We start from the raw sequence: 16,932 nt of genomic DNA, 5'->3' as shown, positions 1-16,932 counted from the left end.
ACAATCTTCTCTAACCCTAAAATGCCAAAAACGTCTCTGTATTTCAAAATATCCATGCTGTCTCTTTGACAAACGGATAAAGCCTTTCCTAATTTTACCCCCTCACCCCCCTACTAAAGTTCCAACGATGCGTTGAGGAGCGGTGGCTTCACAAGTACAGCCGATGTCTGGGTGTTTCAAAGCGCACAGCTCCACCACAGAGATAAGAGATGACACTGGGGGCCACGTGACGCTGAGTGGCGGATAACTGGCTCCCCGTTTCATGTCCCCCACCGTGACGATCAAGCGATCATTTACTTAGCCAAATGGAGCCAGTGTGTCTAATTGTTGATTTCATTCTGTGGACCCTGGACGGTCATAATGTTTGCCCTTCGCTTTGACAGGCTTTTAAACACTGGACGCGATGCGAGCGAGTGGGCGGACGAGATGCTGCTACCCGCAGATACACACTCCACTGCTCTCCATCTCTCTCTTTGGCTCTCTGTCCTCCACTGCTCTCTCTCTGCTCCATCTCTCTCGCTCTCTGTTTCTATATGTCTCCATCTATATGTGAATCAACTTCTCCATGTCTCTCTCTCTCTCCCTCTCTGTGCTCCACTGCTCCATCTATTTCTCCATCGCTCTCTTTCTCTCTGTCCTCCACTGCATATCTCTCTCTCCCTCTCTCTCCCCCCCGTGCTCCATCTCTCTCCCTGTTTCTATACGTCTATCTGTGTATTCCACTTCTCCAACTCTCTCTCTCTCTCTCTCTCTCTCTCTTTCTACTCCACTGCTCCGTCTCTCTCTCTATGCCTCTCACTTCCTCTGTGGCTCTCTCTCCATATCGCTCTTATAATAAATACCCTCACATACTCTGCATCCGTCGACACATTTCTGCCTGGCTCAATTTGAAGTGTGACGTTTGTTTTTCTTTCATCGGCTTTATGTGTGAGTGTGGTGATGAGGGGGGGTTAAGGGTAGTATAAGTGCACCGGAATGAGTGTACGTGTGTTTTAATATTGTGTGCGTGCACTGTGGTCTACCGTCCTGCAGACCGGAGAAGACAAGAGGAAGTCCGCACACGGTGGCGTTTTATTTTGTTGTAAGCACGGCTCTCTGCGATGGGTGGCGCAGCGGAACGCGTCGAGCCTCCAGTCAGCTGTTTTAATGCTGATGATGAGGCAATTAAAAAAGGAAAATGGACTTGGGCTTGCATTACCATGAGAACACCGGCCGATCCCCCGGGCTACGGCACTGCAGATTACAGTCAATATATATAGCAAGCAACCCGAGTCAGTATGCGGGTTTAGCATCCTACATCTACGCATCCGGGACGGACTATATGTGATCTATTTTAGGCTTTGATTCTCGTAGTTTGTGTTGTGTGTGTGTGTGTGTGTGTGTGTGTGTGTGTGTGTGTGTGTTCGTGTGCGTGAGGTTTGTGTTCTTTTTATCCTACTCGGGGGGGCCCACTTTCCCTGCCACCTTCAGGCTTCAGCTCCGCGTTGTTGATCAGTCTGCAAGTGACGGGTATTAGCGTGGCTATTGTGACAGACTGTCACGGGTCTGACACAATAACAGGAGTAGCCGTGTAAAAATAGCCGGCAAACGAAAGCAAACAGGGGCCTTAATGAGCGGAGTCCCTGGAGGTGCCCGACGCACGGCTCTCCCCGGAGACGTCTCGTCTGGGGCCGGGGGGGGGGAGGAGAAAAACGTGCCCATCAAAGGGGAGCGCGCAGCTGGGGACGCGTCGAGTGTGAAGGGGGGGGGGGGGGGCCGCGTGATCGCCCCGGTGCGGGCAGGCAAAGCGGCGCATCTGTAACCTTCTGGACGCCGGCCCCTCCTGCTACGTTTCCAAGCTGCACCCTCTCTCCGCCTAAACACCTCCATCACAGGCTCGATGATACCCCCCCTCCGACGCTAACCTCAGCCCTTGCTTCCACGCACACACACACATCTTTAAATGAACGAAGCGCGGTTCAGTGTTTACCCATACAATATACAGATTCAAAATAATACTTTGCCTGCCTTACTGAGTAACGTTACAGTTGCGGTTCACAGCTCCCGCTGGGACTTAACATGCTTTGTGCAATACACCTGAGGGACCACAAGGTGTCTCTTTGCCTCTACGCTAGAGCTCTGTCTGTCTCTCCCTGAAACAAGCGATGACAAGTCAAGCCTTGCTTTCATCTGACGGCTGGCTGGGAGAAAAATAAAGGAAAAGAAAAAGAGAGAGAGAGGGCCTGGAAGGGAGCTTGGCAGGGGATGTGAAGTGCAGAAAGGACAGGGGAACGTAGGGGTGGGCCAGGATGGTAGCAGGGCGTGAGACACTCGTTTGAGGGGCACGCCACGGGCAGAGGTTCTCCTCGCTGCCGACACACAGCGTGACACGATGGTTTGTTCCACTGAGGGTTTACGAATATGTGATTGGGGTTCAGTTAAGCTATAAAGGGATTTGTATGTCTGTCTATGCTATCTGTGAGGATAGATCCAAGGCACACATCTGGGTGTGTGGAGAAACCCTTGCAAAAATGTACCGTCAAAACTATGACAAATAACAACAATTTCCATATTTCCTGAAGGGTTTGGAGGCCACTGTAGCAGACAGGCAGTCGTTGCTTTGTCTTTCTTGCATATTGCATCTTTCTTGACTGTCTGTCTGTTTACACATCGTTTTTTCTGAACATAAAATAGACTAAATTGTAGCACACCACTACAATTAAATGCATCTAATCCAACAGATACATACAAACCCATAACTGAGGATTACCGAGATAAATTTGAGAAGCTTCTGCCATATTTCTATCTGAAGGAGAAGATCGAGTACTCCATGTGAATATTAACACGATGCACCCTCTTATTAAAGAGGGCGCCTTACGATATCTCAGCGTGATCGACAGCCTTAAGTATACATAAAGCCTAAAGTAATGAACATTAGCATAGAAAAATACAGCAGAATCACTTCTGACTTTTGACACAGGATAAAGAAATGTTAAATTATAGGAGTGACCCAGAGGTGCTTCATTTAACTGCATATGCATATCTGAGATAAAAAACAAAAAAAACACCTTTAAATATTAATGTAGGGGCAATTTCCAGTGCACAAATAAGCCGTGCATTATCTGTGTGGGCATAGAGTGGGATCCAACCGGTGCAACCGCCCCCCAATTCCCCCCCCCTCCTATCAGTAGTGGCAGGTTGGACTCTCAGGAACTAATGGAAGCTACCACTACTTTGGGACACCACTTAATGTTATTATTTGGTTGCACGGCTAAGTGCCGATACAGCAATCACAAATCAATCAGCAAACATCCGCCCTCCCACACATCTACACACGCGCGCGTGTTTGAAAAGTGTGGCAACATACACAATCCCCGCTTTCGGTGTAAGAAAAAATAGGCTGCGATGAAATGAAATCCTGTTTCAAAGACTAACCAGGCAACAACAAACCATTTTTAGTGCCACCCCCCCCCCCCCCCTCACATCCCTCCTCCCTCCCTCCCCGACACCCCCATAATCTCTCTAGGCTCTATTTCCAGTTTTAGAAGGCATGAAAAGTGATCTGATTTGTATACATATCCCATTTAAATAGAGAAGAGATTAGAGACACATCAATCTTGGCTCAGGCCCCGGGGAGCCGAGGGAAAAGGTTACTAAATTTATCACCGCGCCTCGCGTCGGAGGAGGGGATTTAAATAGGGGAGTTGAAACCTTGACTGGGCCCCACTTTCCACCTCTGTGTACTCACGCGGCGCGGAGACCATTAATTACACACGTGCACGCCGGAGCGCACGTCGGGTCGAGGCTGCCGCTGCGTGTGGGGGCGCGTTGGCACTAGGGCGCCCAGATGCGCAGGCGCCACACCCGGGCAGCCGGAATAAACACGTTTTTCCCCCCACTCTCTCTGATTGTGTCTTGTACGTTCGCTCCGTAGGTGTCTTGGTGTCAGCCGTCGAGCCGTGCATGGAGCCGAGGAAAATAAGGAAAAAGCACCCTTCACTTTGCATGAACCTCCATTGGCCTAAGTGTTGTGAAAAGGGTCTTAGTAGTCATCTGTCGCGCTCTGACGGCCGGCTCCAGATCAGGTGTTGAGGTGTGCGTGCCGGCCATTTGTGCTCGAGACACCTGAGAGACGCGTGGGGGTCGGGGGGTTGTGGCAGGGTGTGAATGAATGTGAAGCGGGCTTCCGATGCAGAACACGGATGCGCCGTAATGTGCTAATTAACCGCCCTGGCAGGGGTCAAGGAGGCTCCACCGGCTGGCGGTAAGGTTAATTTCCACAGAGATGGACCCATCTCTTGAGTCTTGCATGTCTGCTTTTTTTTCTACTTTTGTTTACGGCTCCCGGTGGCTCGGACCAACTCTGAAGAGGTTCCTGACCTCAATTTCACTTAGCTTTTACCTTCGGTTCAATTTTCCTCGGTTTTTGAATATCATAAATAAAGGCCCAGAAACAACAGAAATTGGGCTGGGTACAAAAGGAGCATTTCAAAGTTAAATTGAGCAGAGAGGGGGAGGGCAGAGAGAGAGAGAGAGAGAGAGAGAGAGAGAGAGAGAGAGAGAGAGAGAGAGAGAGAGAGAGAGAGAGAGAGAGAGAGAGAGATGAGAGCGAGAGATACTGTATGAGATGTACAGGAAATCACAAGCAAGCCTCATGTTTGAGGCCAAATTATCCACAGGCCTAGTTATTTTCTCTGTTCTTTCTCTAGCGATGAGTAATTTTAGATGTGTACACAATGCTGTTTGATGTGAAAACAAGTCTTATACTGACATATAGCACAATGTTCTGGGCTGGTCTTTGTTGCAGACTGGCGCTTGGTTTGGCATCAATAGCGGCATCACAGACCCTGCTTAAAAAATCTAAGTAAGGCGATGCTGAAATGTAAAAGCATCGTTCAAACATGTCACATGATGTAGATTTGTACAGTGGTGATGTTTTGCGAGTGTACGTGTATGTGTGTGCGTGCGTGCGCCTACCTGTTTGTCACACTGGCCATAGTCGGCGCCGTGGTCCGGCTGGAAGAATGAGGCCTCCCCGCGGTTCTTGGCCATCTCGATCAGCGCCATGCCCGTCCTCACCGTGGCGTTACGGGCGTGGACAAACACCATCACCTGAGACACACGGCGCAGCAGCACATCTGTTAACTGAGCCTCGGGACGAGCTTAGGGAAAGAGAAACAGGAACAGGGTCTTGGGTTGATGACCGTGTAAACCAAAAAATGGAAAAAGGAATCGAGGAGAGACAATACTGAAATATCCTTTCCAGGGAAATTAAAGTTTTGGACTGTGTGAACCTTCCGCGGGGACGCGTGATGTCAGGCTTGAGCCTCTGTGCGGGAAGATGCGGAACAAAGTAAGCCATGTATATTTTTGTTCCCGCTGTGGCGCGCCTCAGAGGTATAGCAATTTATATTACCTTGAAGTTGGCATGCAGCTATAGTAGGAAGGGAGCTTTAGGAGAAGCAGGACAGGACTTTCCCTTTTAGTTAGCTTTAAGCTGCAGGCACGCTGTGCACGGCAGCTTCAATAGATAATATAGAAGAATGGAATTGTATCCTGACCACATATTTGTAGAAGACTATTCGCACATATTTTACTGGCATCCATAAATATATCCTTATTCCAAAATATGTACCTTACATTTGTACAAATCTTGAAATGGACACCACCTTGTGAAAAGGACGATGGAGGAGCTGATGTAATCAGAGAATTATGATCTTTAGCTGCCAGGGGCTCATAAAATACACCAACCTTTTGTCCTTCTAGTTGCATTTTCTCTGCAAAATGTCCTATTTTTTCCCTGGAAGATTATTACACTCATCCATAATGGTGTCAATTTAGTTACATCAACCACATGGATTTCTAGTTATTGTAGGGAAACCTTCTTCATCCTCATACTCGTAGATGATGTAAATGATCATCCGTGCCAGCAATGAAAGCAGCACATATATTAGCCACACCCCTATGCAAATCAGACGTTTTACAATCTGGATCGTGGTTCAGAACAGGGGCGCTGGCACTGGTTTTGATGACATTTTAGTGGTTCACCTGAGGTCCAAAGGGTAGGGACAACTGTCTCAGATAGACCATGGCTCGGAATGGTATCCTTTCAATGATAGCGATGAAGAGAATGAATGACATTTACATAAATTACCCATCTGCCCTCGCCTGCACTAATCCTAATCCTGTTAAACACCCACAACCAGTAAAGATTCCACCATGGCTTAAGCCAAGGTATTCCACCGTTGTCATCATACCTACACCATGTCACAGCTTGACGATTATGAAACTAAAGGGTTGCCTGCCAGGCTTAGTAAATGACCATCCGTTTGCATAAATACCGTGGCCTTTTCAAGACTGGATGGATTGACGAAAGGCCACCGGATCTTACTGCTTTTGCATGCTAAGAAGAAATTAAAGAAATAGCAGAAGTCTGTCCTGCTCCGGCTGGCTATGACCGAATACCGCTGTGGTTCATTTTTCAGCCTTGTTCACACGCGATTAGGCATGCTATGCCAAACCAGGGGGTGGCTGTGAGCCCGAAGCCAGGCCTCGCACGTATGGCACCTGGAGAGAGACCGCCGCGGAAAATGTTATTTACTGAAGGTGTTTTATCAGCATCGCTGCGCTGTGTGAAAGTAGCATCGCTGGTTACCTGCGGGCTTCTCAGCTTATTAAAGTTCTGTCTGCCGGTCTGCTTCCCCAGCAGGGGGGACAAAGGGGAGGGGGGGGGGGGGGGGGGAGGCAAAGGATGGGGGTGGCGGGGGGAATACGGAGGTAGTGGAAAAAAAAATGTAATAAAGAAAATTGTATCCATCACCTCTTCCTAGATGAAATTCATATATGTCACATCTACTGTTGACAATTTAATATCAAGTCAGAGAAGATACTTCCCAGATGGGTTTTCAGGCCCTAACAACCAAACAACCATGAATCCAGAATAGATCCACGTTTAGTTTACAACAGACCGATGGTGGTGGAGGATTCGCTGGCATGGGAGTAGACTCGGGATGACACGTGGCCACAGACAGCTCTCGCCAGCCAGAGAAAGGCCTGTGTTTCCAGTTAACGTATAGGAATTTGTGAGGAAAGTGGAAAGATAGCATGTCTACAACGCTGTTTATGTGTGTGTGTGTGAATGTGTGTGAGTGTGTGTGTGTGTGTGTGTGTGTGTGTGAGAGTGTGTCAACATCCTTGCAGCAAAATGGTGCAGACGAGATAAGCATGCTCAGTGGGGAGCTGGAACACATTGAGCAGATGGGAGCTAAATGGGAACGGGCTGAATCCACAGCTCTGATGTCTCCCATAGGTACCTGGGAGCCGCTGGAGTGGATGCAGGAAGTGGAGGGGAGGAACGATAGAAGAGGGGAGAGGAAGAGGAGGAGGAGATGTGTTGGACGTGATAAGGCGTTGGATTCAGGAGTTTAGGAAGCAGGTGTCCCAAGTTAACCCCAAAGGAGTTGGCAAGAGTGTTTTTCCAAGATAGTGTAGAAGGTAGTAGTCACGCAAAAAGAATAAATATAAAGTTGACTAAAGTCTCTTAAAGGTATGAAAACGCCTCTTCATAGAACGGTTTTGTTCTGTACTGTTACAGCTTTAAAAAACACTAAAATACGTTTTTTTGCCAATTCTACGTGGCATGAAGAAGATGAAATAAGGGGTAAACAGTGAAGTGCGGCGCTGGGAGGATCCTGAGTGTCGGTGTTGGAGTCTGTGTAGTAGATGCCATGTCCACTAATTATATACATGATGTATGTCAGTGTGCAGGCACGTGTTGGCAGGGAAGTGTTGTGGGGTTGGCTGAATAAACTCAGAGCTCAGAATGATGGTTAGAGTAGTGGGGGAATTTAATATTTTTTTTCGATGCAAGGGATTATGGTTATTATTAGTGGCCAAGTTGCACTACGGTTTTTTATCACACTATGAATACATGATTCTCTTGCGTGGAATGAAAATAATATTTTTCACATTTATAGACAGACATACAAGAGGACACGTTCAAAAGACAGACAACTAAATGACACAAAAGGAAGAAAGGTGCGGTGTGCAAACATGAGTTAAAATCACATGTTATATTGCATGTTAAATCTGATGATCATGTGATTTGAACACTGGGGATCGAATCAGGGACCCGCCCACTACACCATCCACTGATGATGTCTTGCAAGTAATGCTTACCTGATGGCCTCCTCTCATCTGCTCCAAGACCTTGTCGTAACACACTTCCTCCATGTCATGGAGCTGTTGAATCTAGAAAAAGACGAAACACTCACCCACGTCAAACACCATTGTAAATAACATCTCCATGCTTCCGGCTACTGCACATCAGCCGATTGGCCTGCGATACGTGATCGGCGTGACTTGACAATCATATGGTACTAGTGAGTCACGGCGGCCTCACCTTGTTGGTAGACTTGACGCCAATGAAGGATTGGGCGAGGGGCACCGGTCTGAAGCGGCCGTCGAAGAAGAAGAGGCCGATGAAGGGGTTGACGTGGAGGAAGGAGGCCACATCCAGGTAGTTGGGCAGTGTAGCGGAGAGCCCCAGGATCCTGATCATGCTCTGGGTGGACTCCACCTGCCGACACGCACACACACACACACACACAGACAGTTTCAGACCTCCAGTCACATCGGCCAGAGCCACTCAAACCGGGGATGGGGATCGGCAGTGGCCGTGCAGCACTCGTGCTTTTCAAACAATAGCTAATGTATATTATAAAATACCTAAAGAAAACCCTCGCTTCGCATTTGTTCATATGAGCGCCAAAGCAACCCATCAGACCAGGAAATTCACATTCAACAAAATCACATGTCACTATCATTCACTAGCACCATCAGACTCCTCACTTTGACGTTAATGTTCGTTTGGCAAACAAGTATATATCCCGGCTTATTTAAGTCCAAGTTGGTCCCAGAAACTTCTGGGCCAAGTTTTAAAACAGATTAGGAAAGAATAAAGATGACTTTAGAGATGAAGGAATGTGCTGCTGTAAATAGAAGCATGTGCAGACTGTTCATATAAATGCTTGTACATGTGCATTTCATAAAACATACGGGATTGAAGGCAACCGTGTCTTCATGTGTCTGCAAAACCTAAAAGAAAGTGCATCCAATGACAACTGGAAAGCCAAAAAAGCAAAGGGACCGAAAATAAATAAAAAGGTGTTTATGTGTGCGTTTGTGTGTGTTTGTGAGTGCGAAAGAGAGAGTTTGTGTGTGAGCTCTATCTGTGTGGCGCCTGCTGTTCATGTGACAGAGAAGATTGGTAAGGCCTTTAATGTGATGCAGTACCTGTCAACCCCTCCTATCAAGATAAGGCCCCTAGTCCTCCCTGCAGGCGGGGCCAAAGATTCACTTAGCGCCGCCCACCCTCTGCTACACTGTGCACTGCGGAGGAACATGACCGCCACTGAAAACCGGCAGTACACATTTCACACTATCCATACGCTTGAATTGACCTCGAAAGGGAAATAATATTAGCGAATAAAACACAACCACATGCAGTTGCTACATAGCTCACCTTGGTCCAAAAAAGGCAGTATTTATTACCAGAGAAAGCCCTTCCAGGAGAAACATTTTAACGTCTAACTGGTTCAAATCAGTAACATTTGCGTCAAGAGCGGGGATAAATCGAATTGAACAGGGATTTCCATATTCATGTGTCCAAAAGATGTGAAGGGCCTTGGCTCGTCTTGAGCACCGAATACATTTCTTTCGGCACAATCAATTACCGCAGTCTGTCAGGTGAGCCAGTAATTGGATTGAGGGGCAATTGGGTGAGCATCAGAGCACAGGACCTCAGGTTGGGTGGATGAGGAGGGACTTGAAGGTAATGATCGGGGGGGGGGGGGCACGCGAGAGAGAGAGAGAGAGAGAGAGAGAGAGAGAGAGAGAGAGAGAGAGAGAGAGAGAGAGAGAGAGAGAGAGAGAGAGAGAGAGAGAGAGAGAGAGAGAGAGAGAGAGAGAGAGAGAGAGAGAGAGAGAGATGGTCTAGTCACGACAAACCGTGTCAATGGCGCCGTCGTACCTCATGTCTAAAAGTGAACAAAACGTTTTGAATGCGTTTGAATATGCCGGTATATTTCGTAGTTCTCGCTCTCTCTATTGTCCACTCTCCTATTGCCGTCCGTCATGGAAACAGCACCGCAGGGAGGGGGGCGAAGCGGTGTCCATCTCAGACAATGGGGAAGACATACTGAGATGAATGAACGGCTGAATGTGCTCTGCCATGAATGACACTGCTGAGCGCACACGAGACGGAGTGGTGATGATCTAGGCGGGGGACCCCATCTGTGACACAAAATGGTCTTTAAGGGACTTTTAACCCCACCACAGAGTTATTTAAAAAAAGGAGTGAGCTCTTTGGATACCGCATCTGGCTAATCACTATTTGGCTAAAACAAACCTCCCACAGTACACACTTCCTCAGTCCCCTTTGTTGTCATTAGTCATCGGTGGCAAGGACCATGCCCTCGGTGAATGAAAGAGCAGGAAATAGATAGAAGGTATGTAGAGAAGAAATACCTGCGATTCGTTCCGACCCCACAAAAAGTGATTGCTTACTCTATCTTTCTGGAGCCCAAGGATAACAGTTTAGATGAACTAGCGGTAAAGGAGAGGAAATGTATTAGACTAAACTGTCGGCCAGCCAGGTTGACGGGCGGAATACTGAGCTACCAACAGCCACCTACCTGGTCCTCGCTCTTCATCCTTGATCGAAATCTCACACCTGCTGGCTTTGGTCTCGTGTTTGTTTTTCTTTCCTGCAGCTTACGGTTGAGAGAAGTGTGTGTGTGTGTGTGTGTGTGTGTGTGTGTGTGGAAGTGCTTGTGCTCCTGTTTTTCCCTTTCTGCCACGATATTTTATTGATAAGACAGCTCATATTTTATATTTCCGGAGGCAACAATCTTGCTCAAGGCGAGCCTGTCAATAATTCAAAACTTCTAAAAGATTTCCTTTCAAATGTATTGGTTTTGCACCAAACTGTCCCTCCTGTCCTGCATGCACAGCCTTACACAGGAGACACCTCCAAACAGTGGGGAATATGGAGACATCGTGGCCCAAAACGCAGCAAGACCACTGAAGTGTTTTGTAGGTCCAGAACATTAATTAATCACGAAACCTCATCAATCACTGGCTCAGTGGTTCATATTAAATAGTCTGGCAATGTAGAACACTTTTTCTTTTTAATTAAGGCAGAACATGGATACACACATCTATAGTAAAACCAGGAGACAGAACAAAGTGCACTAGAGATGCTCAAAAATGAAAATACATACTCACAAGAAGCTTTGGTTTTTCTCATATCCCTAACCATCTTCTTAATATTTCTGTAGATATATATTTCTGTTTCTGTAGACTCCTCATACATCTTCTTTTGTTTCATTCTATACTGTCTAGGGTGAATAGTAGTTGTGGACAATGCTGCCATCCAGATAGTGCTTATTCATTAATGTTGTTGACATTAGAGAAGGAGACATCTTCGCAAAAATACGCTTTGTAACCAGGTCTCCGAGAGCAGCTTGGAGAGGAGGATATAGCGTTGATTTGTGAACGCTGTTATTCTCAGATTCTTCAGGATAAATCTTTGATACTTGTACTTAAAGATTCTATTGCAGCGGATTTCAGAGTTATCAACTTTTCATGGGTTTCTCTCATAGCACACGTTGGACACTTCCAGGAATCCATCAACATTATGGGATATAGGCTCATTGTCTGGGTTCCCATATCCAAAGGTGTACATTGAGACCAGGCCGACTCTTGTACAGTGAATCCTGAGAATCGAAGGCTCTGCTCCTGAGCCCCACTGGCCGCATACATGGAAGTAAGGGGGAAGCAGGCGAACTAGCTTCTGTGAATCCGACGATTATAAAACATTAGAGCAATTCAGATAACGTTTAAGCAAGCAACTAATCGTTCATAACTGGTGAAAACCAGAGGCGTTTTTTGCTTGGCTGCATTGAGGAACATTATCTAAGCCGGGGCCGAAGTGTACTTTTGCATCTGTACAGCGTGTGGTGGACACAATGCAGTTGGCTAAAATGCAGAGTATGAACTCCACGGGAGCATAGTGCTGGTCAAGAACGAGCACAGATAGATTGGGTGGGTGGGATGGATGGGGGGGGACGGGCCATTGGAACAATGGCTTCTTCGGAACCGGTGTTTCTGCAGCGGAGCACTTCAGAGTTGAAGCACTTCTGGGAGAGAAGGCAGACAAAATGCCCGGTCAGCCCTTCTTGAGTTAGAGCAGTTAAAGCTGCAGATAAATAGGCTGTGAACCGAGTAAACAGAGGTCACATGTAGAGGCTGCTTTTCAATTACCTTGCGGTTAACCTCAGAGGAGAGTTCCCCATCACACAAAAAACATAAAAAAGAAAAGTCCAACAGTCGCTTCGACTTGCATCCACAGTGGCCATCTTTATCTACTCTATCAGCACCCCTTCCTGTCCCCCTCTGGAATTGGAAAGTTTTTCTTCATAATAGTTGATTTGAGTTACGTTTTTTTTACTCTCAAATGGTCTGCCCTTATCTCGTTGTATTTTCTCATCCCTCTCTTAGCGTTGGAAATGTTCTCCTCATGTCCTGTAAAAGCTCGGGGTCCAAATGTAATTTGCACCTTGTCGTACTGCTTTGACTCCGCCACCATGTTTTCTTTCAAAGGGAGAATCTTTTCTTTTCTTTTTTTAAAGTAAACTCCCCCAAATACCCGTCTTCCTCTCCCGGGCACCGGCGGGTTTGTTTTTTCCTCTCACCGCCCGCGCCTCTGTCCTCACCCGTTTATCAATTTCCTCTGTGGGATTGACACCTGACAGAGGCTCGTCAGGACCGAACAGGACGCACGGAACACTCCGGAGCCGCGTCTCCCCTCGTCTCTCTTTGCCTGTTTGAATTTGCATAATCAGTCTTAATATCCCAAATGTCCGGGCGGATTCCTGCGCCGGGACCTGTCACTCATCATCAGGAGAAATCAGCCTTGCAGACGGCAGGGGAGACACTGCACTAACCAGGAGTCTATCTCTCTTTCTCTCTCTCTCAGCTCTCTCTGCCTCTCTCTCTCGCAGTCTATCTCTCTCTCTCCCCCCGCCCCCTGCCAACACAATATAGTGGAGATGGGCAAACTGCAGACTGCAAGAATACACACACTGAGAGGAGTTAAGTGGTCATAAATTGTGAGATAATAGGGCGACTGTAAAGGTTTATCAGCGCTGGGGTTTGCACAATAGATGAGATTGACATTGACCATAATGATAATATGGCCACAATATATCTGAAAAAAATAATTGTTATAATAACAGCAGAAATATATTACAAATAATACTGTGGTTATAATATACAACACATCATCCATTTCATTATGAATGTTGTTGTTCAATCAATGCAGTTGTAGTTTATATTCTAGCAAGTTGCTACTATGAAAACGTGGTGGGATTATGTGTTTAAGTCTACACTTCTAAGTGTAGATTAAAGAGTCCTGTTTTTTTCACAGTTTGTGGACTGAGCAAATGGAGGTTTCTCTTGAGGGCAATATGATTCATTGTTCAGACCTTTTTTCTGGTGTTTTCTTACTGATGGATCCCGGTTATTGATTCTGTTGGAATTACTTTTGAGGCGAATACAGTTTAGTGAAATAAATAAGAAACAGAAGAAAGAAAAAGTAACAGGAAAAAAAGAAAGCACACACATTATTGTGTGAGCAGCGGAGGTATCATCTGTATCAGACATCAAACAGCTGATTCAGATACACACACTGGCATTTTTGTGCACTTGCTAGTCAGGGGAAGGTAGAGAGAGAGAGCGACAGACAGACAGACAGACAGACAGACAGACAGACAGACAGACAGACAGACAGAGCGAGAGCGAGATGCGTTCATGGCAGACGCTACGGAGGAGCCTCACCTGTCTGATGGTCCTGGCTACCAGGCTCTCCAGGACTGGACCTCTGTCCTCATGGAGCAGGTGCACCTCGTCCAGGATCAGCAGTTTGACTATCTGGGACAGGGCCACGTCCCCCACGGACTTCCTGGTCACCACGTCCCACTTCTCCGGGGTGGTAACCAACATCTGCCACACATCACCAACACAGGGTTTTGAGACTGGGGCAGAAATCCACACATTTGTTTGCAAAACACATTGACCAGCAAGCGTTTCTATTGGACTGCATCGATAATGTGGTCACAGCTTGTTACAGTTCAGCATCATTATCACCACCATTCCCAGCCTTGGCTGCCATGTTAGAGTGTGCAAGACCTGACCAGTAGATCACTACAGTAACTTTAATTTTCTATAATAAAGATCATGAAAAATACACAGCGGATAAACCTTCTAAACCGAATATAAATTATGTATACATGCCGTAGAGTCAACAACATTTGAGCTTTAATTATGAGACTTTTGTTGCACTTGACTCGATAAAAAAAAACCAACTAGCTCCGGATATCATGATTCTCAAGATCAGATTTCATTCAATAAGATTGCTCTTTATTAACTCCCACTGGGAAATTGCATTATTACCAAAGCAGAGGTAAAAGTTGATTTATAATACAGGGTAATGGAATTTACAAACTGCATTCCACTGCTACCTAACTAGCTATGAGAAAGTGCTGCTTTAGAGTACAAAAGACGAAAAAGCATAAGCCAACCAAAAAAAAGTTAATATTTTTTTTCGTAAATAAATGACAAATAAAACGCTGCAAAGCTTCCTCTGTTGCAGAGTTCTTGCGAATCAGAGTGTTTTGGAGGGTATTTAGGGTTGCATTGCTGACTCGAATATTTGAGCACAGTAATGTCACATTGGTGAGGTGGATACGCAAGCTGCGGCACTCTATTATTGAACATACTTCACGAGAAAGTATAAACACATAACATAATGATCCCAAATCTGAAGAACTGTTACACAAACAAGGTCAAGTGGAATAAAGCCTTTTACCAGACTGCGTGCTATTATGCATGTGCTCAGGGCTTTGATCGCCCTTGCACTCAACGGGAGTCCCTCGAATGATACCGGAGCAGTAATGGAGGGCTAGAAGGGACCGAGCTAGAACCCAAACACTCATTTCTCTGATGCATGATCTCATGCAGGGCCGGACCCAAACACTCATCCCTCGGATTCATGGTCTCACGCAGGGCCGGACCCAAACAATCATCCCTCGGATTCATTGTCTCTGTTTCATAGTATCAAGCAGGGCCAGACTGCTGCCTAAGGCCTCATCTCCATACATATGCTAGCCAGTGAATCACAGTACCGGGGGCCAGGTTCATGGCAGACTACATGGCCACATGTCATGCTAACATTAGCCCCTTTAGTCCTACGTTCAACTGTTTGCTTTCAGTACCGGTAATTAATACACCCATTCTTGGTAGGTCATCTAAAGTGTCTAATGCTGCCACACAATTACAATCTGCTTTTCTTTCTTTCTTTTTTTTACCGCATAGAAAAACACAACAATGCATAATTAATGGTGTGCTAGCTGTTTGGCAACCTGTCTGTGAGTGTGAAAATTCCTATTAAACACTTTGTGTAAAAGCAGTTCATTAAATCCTCCCTAGTTTGCATTTATAATCAATCTATCCAGCCATTGGAGACTAGCAGGAAAAGGAGGCGTCTGCTCCTAATTGGAGCTGCTGGTTAATCTAAATGGAAACCCTGGCAAACAGTGCGCCGGCCAAAGTGCTTTCTTAATTACTGCACAAACACACACACACAAGGTGGCGCGCGGAAACAGCCCAGTTGTTCGACTCAACCGTGGAATCAAAATTCATGTGTATTTCTTCTATTTCTGTTAATTGCAGGATTGTGATTTTTTGGGTATCTGGGTACCTCAGATATATCTCTGGTTGCTTTCGTTTTGCGGATGACATTTTCAACCAGACTACGCTAGACGTGGTATTAGACGGAAAAATACGACAACAATATAGGAAAAGAAACAAAAACTAATTTCAACAGTGCATTCCCTCGAGTCGTAAAATGGGTTGCACTTTACATTTGAACACACGGTTACCTGAAATAGTGCCGATGAGTTGGCGACCCTCCCACTTGTGTGTGTGTGTGGCGTGGGAGGTTGCGGGCTGGCAGTGATGTGTGCAGCCGTGCAGAACACCGACCCTGACAGGTCTCCCCAACTAGAAGCACTTAACTCCTAATTACTCATGCTGCCGTCTGTGCGTCTGTCTCGCTGAGGTTCCGTTATAGCAGCACGACTTACTCTCTCTCTCTCTCGCCCTCTCCATCTCCCTGTCCCGTCTTCCGGCATGTCGTGCTGACGGTACGCTTCACTATCAGTGTGTCGGGCTAGCACGTCAGGCTGTCCCCGGCACAACTTCTAGCATTCCTTCAACCTCTCCACCTCCCCCCTGCTCCTCCCTCTTTCGTGTCCAAAAAAGAAGGTAGAAGATGACGGAGATTTGGAAAGTGCCAGACTGCCACCCGCCTGAACACTGCAATACACGCGCCCGAAGCTTCCGAAACCCCCTTTACTGTTTCCATGGTAACTATCGCAGCCATGAAGAGGGTGTGGGTGGGCAGAAGAGGCTGGTAGAGGAGGGTGGAGGGGTGGTGGTGGCTACACGGGGGGTCAGTATAAATGGTGGGAGGGGGGCCCAAGCTGGAGAGACTTGTTCACTCTTCCGATCTGTGAACGACTAATGGCTTGTCAAAGCAAGCGCATAAAAAAATAATCAAACTCCATATGTGTGTTGGTGTGTGTGTGTGTGTGTGTCCCCTCCATCTTTGTTGAGGGTTCACGTGAAGAGATGAGGGGTCTTGAAAACTGGATGACACAACATCCATCATTTCTTCCTGTATTTATTTTCTTTGAGATTCCAAGCTGTGTACAAGGGGAGGAGGATATTCGCCATACTACTCGCCCAGGCAGTGTCTCTCTCTTTCACCGCCATGAGCGTGGGTGGATAAGTGGATGTTTCAGCACGCCACCCACCATAAACATCGACATT

At 46.6% G+C, this 16,932-nt stretch overlaps 1 protein-coding gene across 3 annotated transcripts in view; it reads right to left on the bottom strand.

Annotated features, from left to right (window-relative positions):
* ascc3 (activating signal cointegrator 1 complex subunit 3) overlaps positions 1-16,932 on the bottom strand; it is a 97,412-nt gene that overhangs the window by 39,493 nt on the left and 40,987 nt on the right. For all 3 annotated transcript variants that reach the window (XM_030370039.1, XM_030370040.1, XM_030370041.1), the window contains exons 11-14: positions 13,879-14,043; positions 8,381-8,557; positions 8,158-8,229; positions 4,957-5,091 (exon numbers count right to left, since the gene is read on the bottom strand). In XM_030370039.1, coding sequence (XP_030225899.1) covers positions 4,957-5,091; positions 8,158-8,229; positions 8,381-8,557; positions 13,879-14,043 — 549 coding nt within the window. The remainder of the gene's footprint in view (positions 1-4,956; positions 5,092-8,157; positions 8,230-8,380; positions 8,558-13,878; positions 14,044-16,932) is intronic.

The sequence above is a fragment of the Gadus morhua genome, chromosome 11 (assembly GCF_902167405.1).
Source record: "Gadus morhua chromosome 11, gadMor3.0, whole genome shotgun sequence".
In the NCBI taxonomy this organism is placed as follows: Eukaryota; Metazoa; Chordata; class Actinopteri; order Gadiformes; family Gadidae; genus Gadus; species Gadus morhua.
This window is presented reverse-complemented; position numbering and strand designations above follow the sequence as displayed.